Source organism: Berghia stephanieae, chromosome 2 (assembly GCF_034508935.2).
Source record: "Berghia stephanieae isolate SIO BIC M18660-M18661 chromosome 2, UCSD_Bste_1.3, whole genome shotgun sequence".
In the NCBI taxonomy this organism is placed as follows: Eukaryota; Metazoa; Mollusca; class Gastropoda; order Nudibranchia; family Aeolidiidae; genus Berghia; species Berghia stephanieae.
The window spans coordinates 34,160,578-34,165,366 of NC_088361.1; the positions used below are offsets into that span (position 1 = coordinate 34,160,578).

Sequence of the window (4,789 nt, forward strand, 5' to 3'; positions counted from 1 at the left end):
ATATGATACGATGAATTACTTTTTTGACAAAATGTTTTCCTGTCTTTTCAACAAATCTTTCAGCTGTGGTAAAGTCATAGAATTCACATCCTCCAGGAATCCCTGTCTGTCTCTTGATAAATTCATCTTATGATGGTAAATAAATACAAATTAAACAACGTCAAACAAAACTATCGTCTCCAACTCAATCTATCTACTGACTACTGAACTGAACCTGAACATTATATTCCCTTATAATTTATATTTATAAAGTTAATTAATTAATGAAATGTTGGACGGTCCGCGACAGAGTCTGGGGAGTCAATCTCTTTATACGTGTCTCTTATTCAAACCCATCTTTTGCAACTATGTCGCCAATATATCAATAAAATCAATGAGTAAATCCAACATATCATAATTTTAAAATCATCGCGAATCTATTCACAACTAAATTTGATGAGCTTTCTATTTCTACTTTCTATTTTGATTTCTACTTTCGATTCAGGGTTGCCAGATTATTTTTCAACAAAATGCCAGGGGAAGACTCAAAAAATGCCAAAACACTCAAAAAAATGCCAAAGTCTGTTGACTCCCACCCCCACTAAGAAAACTACTCACTTTTGATAGACAATTTACTATCATATCCTGGTGGCTTGCGTGTTTTCTTTCTTTTTCTTTTTTTGAATTATACTAAATTTCCTGCTGGGTAATTTTTTACCTACTGATCACTAAGTGAAGTGCTAAACCACTACACCAGGGTTGGATTTTAAGAATCAAAAAGAAATACATTAACATGAAAGGTAAATACGTAAACAGTTAAATAATTATTGACAATTAAGAAAACTTACTGTTTCGTGTTTCTTATGATGTTTTTTGTTGAATCTGGTTCAAGTGCAGAGTCCAAAGAAGTTATAGAGAAAATTCCAAAAAAAAAAATTAGAAACAATATCCATCACAGTTTTAATAGCAAAGTTTTCCGATGTGAAGAGATTTGTTTTTACGCGTTTAGAAATAATTAAGAAAAGGTGTCATTTGAAGTATAATATACAAGAAAAGAAAATGCCAAATGAAAATGCCAAATGCCAAATGATTTTTCTAATGCCAAACGGTTTTCAAAAATGCCAGATTTTTGGAATCTGGCATTTAAAATGCCAAACTGGCAACCCTGTTTCGATTTTGCTGTTCACTGTTCAACTCGGATTTTATGAACTTCAATATTAAAGACGGTTAGAGTCTTTCCTGTTCTGTATAGAATTTTGTTACCCTAAATTTATAATTTTGTTTTTACCCCAAATCGACCCTACTCCTTCTTTTCTTTGTCAACTTACATCTTCAAAATCACCAACATCATCACTACCACTACCACCACCACCATCACCACCACCACTACCATTATCATCACCATCATCATGATCACCATCATCGTCGTCGTCATCAGTATAATGAAAATAATCATCAACATCATCTAGTGACATCAAAGGAACGTAACAGAAAAAGATTAAATCCTATAAATTCACAACCTCATGGTCATGATCAAACAATGCAAACGAGGGACGTCTCAGCAAACACAAAACCTCTTCAGCAATATAAAGAATAAGTTTAAATAAGTGAGTAATAAAAATATATCTAAAAACAAAAAAAAATAAACAAACAAAAACAACTAAAAAACAAAACAAAAACAAAACAAACATACAAAAAATGACGCCCCCCCGCCCCCAAACAAAAAAAACAAAACAAACAAAAAACAACAAAAAATCCCAAAAAGCAAAACAAAACAAAAGCAAAATAAAAAAACAAAAACAAAACAAAACAAAAAAAAAAAAACCAACAAAAAACCCAAACAAAAACAACACAACAACAAAAAAACAACAAACAAACAAACAACGGAAACAAAAACTAACAAACCCACTGAGAAAAAAAAAAAAAAAAAAAAAAAAAAAAAAAAAAAAAAAAAAAAAAAAAAAAAAAAAAAAAACGAATAAAAATCAAAGCAAAAGTAAAAACAAAATCAAAAGCAAAACAAAAACAACCCCCTTCCCCCCCCCCCCCCCCCTTCCTCCAAAGAAAAAAAAAACGAGGAAAAAAAACTTGATCAAAACAACACAAAACAAGGCCTATATTTGAGTTAACCAAGAACTTTCCCTAATGATATCAATAATTGTTTTATATTTTCCGTCAAGTTCCCAAGTTTATTCTTTATATAACTTATTCATTTGTCTTATTTGTTTCTGGGTTTGTCCTCAGTAAAAGTCAAAGTGAATACATTTGTGTCAATAATCTTGCTCAAGGAAATAAATGTTGGCACAAAATATATCAAGGATCTCCGACTTCCGCTCGATGACAAAAAAAAAAAAAAATATGACACAAGGGAAACAACCCTATTTACCAAATATAACCTAATTAACACCCGCAATTATGTCCCCTGCGTAACGTACGGTATGGAGATGTACCAGATAGGTAGGTACCGCGATATTTTTATTCTCTCTTCATTTGGCACTTCTCCATACCCTACATAGTTAAACTTGGGATCCAACTGACGCGACACCCTCCGCCTGGCTGAGAGAAAGAAAAGGAAAAAAAAAAGAAAGAAAGAAAGAGAGAGAGAGAGAGAGAGAGAGAGAGAGAGAGAGAGAGAGAGAGAGAGAGAGAGAGAGAGAGAGAGAGATTAATAGAGAGAGAGAGATAAATAGATTAATATATATATATATATATATATATATATATATATATATATATATATATATATATATATATATATATATATATATATAGAGAGAGAGAGAGAGAGAGAGAGAGTGAGATCAGCGAGCAGACACACTGGCCACCGAACCACCCAGCATCATGTGGCTAGATGGCTCAGTGGCTAGTGCGACTGCTCGCTGACTCCCCCCCCCCCCACTCCGTCTCTCTCTCTCTCTCTCTCTCTCTCTCTCTCTCTCTCTCTCTCTCTCTCTCTTAGCCAAGAGGAGGGTGCCGTGTCAGTTGGATCCCAAGTGTGGCCCTTACATCGCGATATTTTAATTCTCCGTTCCCACCTGGCATTTCTCCATATTTTCTTATCATTATTGATACATGTGCCCCCCTCACACCTTTTTTGCTCAACGTACCGTATTTTAACAGATACAATTGATTTATTTATTTGTCTTGTCTCTTGACATACTTGACTTACGCCTTTGGCTCATGGCGAAGCATAGGGCCTCAACAACACTCTTCCATCTTCTTCTGTCCTTGGCACAGACCTTTGCCTCACTCCTGGTAAGATTGGAAACGCACAAATCTTGGTGAAGGCTCCTCCTCCGACTCCCTGTCTTCGACAAATTCTCAAATCAAAATGGTTTTACAAGGTGCCAAACACTGACATTTGGACATGAAATCCGTAGACACGCGCTATATAAATAATGTTCATAGGGGCAGCGTGGCTTTAAGGGGAAGCGTGGCTCAGCTGTACGGTCTTTGCTTCCTAACCGAAAGGTACCGAGTTCGATCACCCGCCGCTGAGCTGTGTGGCCTTGAGCAAGTCACCCTGCCCTAGCTCAGTTTGCGGCGCTGCACTGTGGCTGACGCTTGGGTTATTTCATTCATCTCTTGGAAGAGACCCTAGAGACAAATTTCCCCTATGGGATGAATAAAGGGAATTTTATTTATTTATTTTTAAAAATATGCATTTATATTTAGATTTTTGTTGCTGCTGGTGATCTGCTGGCGATTCATAATCAAATTCTTGAACAATTTGTTGATTAAAAATTGTTTTTGGTATTGTTTCTTTCCTTTCCGTATTAATTTACTCATTTTTTTTGCCTGCGGCTTTAATCATCATGTTACAGCAGGAGATACAGGAATAAAACTGATGGCTAACGTCTGAGCCTGCGATTTTGTGACATCGGATAAGTCAAGTTGACACAAACGTCATTGATACAAACGAGTGCAAAGTCACAGACAGTGACGGACATTGTATGATTACTGGTATAGAAAGTCATATAAACAGGTGACTTGTACTGTATAAATAAATGTGTTTTCATATCTTACCCATCGTGTCAAAGCGGTATAATAATAATAATAATAATAATAATAATAATAATAATAATAATAATAATAATAATAATAATAATAATAATAATAATAATAATAATAATAATTTGCATTTGTATAGAGCTTCACCCCATTGTCATAGGCTCTAAGCGCTTCATAGTGACATAAAACAAAACATATTTCACAGTAAGACAATTGTAGGTGGAAAAGTGATACGAATTCAATTTAACAACAAAACATAACAATAGTTTAGCGACTTATGATGTAAAACAATAAAACTTAAAAAGCCAGAATTGAAAGTTGTCAAGGAATCCGAGCATCTCACATGTGATTACTGATTACGTCGGGTTGAACTAGGCCCAGGAAATAAAATTTATAGATAGAATGCGCTTGGCCAAGGAGTTCACAACATTGCCATCCGGAAGTATAACGAACCAACACACAAACTCTGTGTTACCATGAACGTTTATAGTCAGGTTAATACAGTTTAGTGAGAACAACTCACAAACGCGGATGGCAAAAACAATAACAAAGGCATGAGTGACGTCATCTTCGAACTATCTATAGTCACAGGTCAACGTGTAATTATTTGCAGGTTTGATAATCTAAATTGTTTTGGGCTCATTGGTGTAATGGACATACACTCAAACCAACGCAAAACATCGTCCATTATAACAACTTCAAATACTGTGCACGTCGCCACAAATACTTAGGGTAAATTTCTATAGACACCTCGGACTGTCGTCATAATGTAAACGATGGCAGTGATTGGTTGACATAG

The 4,789-nt window shown here is 35.0% G+C and overlaps 1 protein-coding gene across 1 annotated transcript in view; it reads right to left on the reverse strand.

Moving 5' to 3' along the window:
* LOC144964766 (uncharacterized) overlaps positions 1–479 on the reverse strand; it is a 9,391-nt gene extending 8,912 nt beyond the window's left edge. The window contains exon 1 of the mRNA XM_078899364.1: positions 20–479. Within this exon, the coding sequence (XP_078755490.1) occupies positions 20–126 (107 nt within the window). The 5' untranslated portion in view covers positions 127–479. The remainder of the gene's footprint in view (positions 1–19) is intronic.
* Positions 480–4,789: the final 4,310 nt, after the last annotated feature.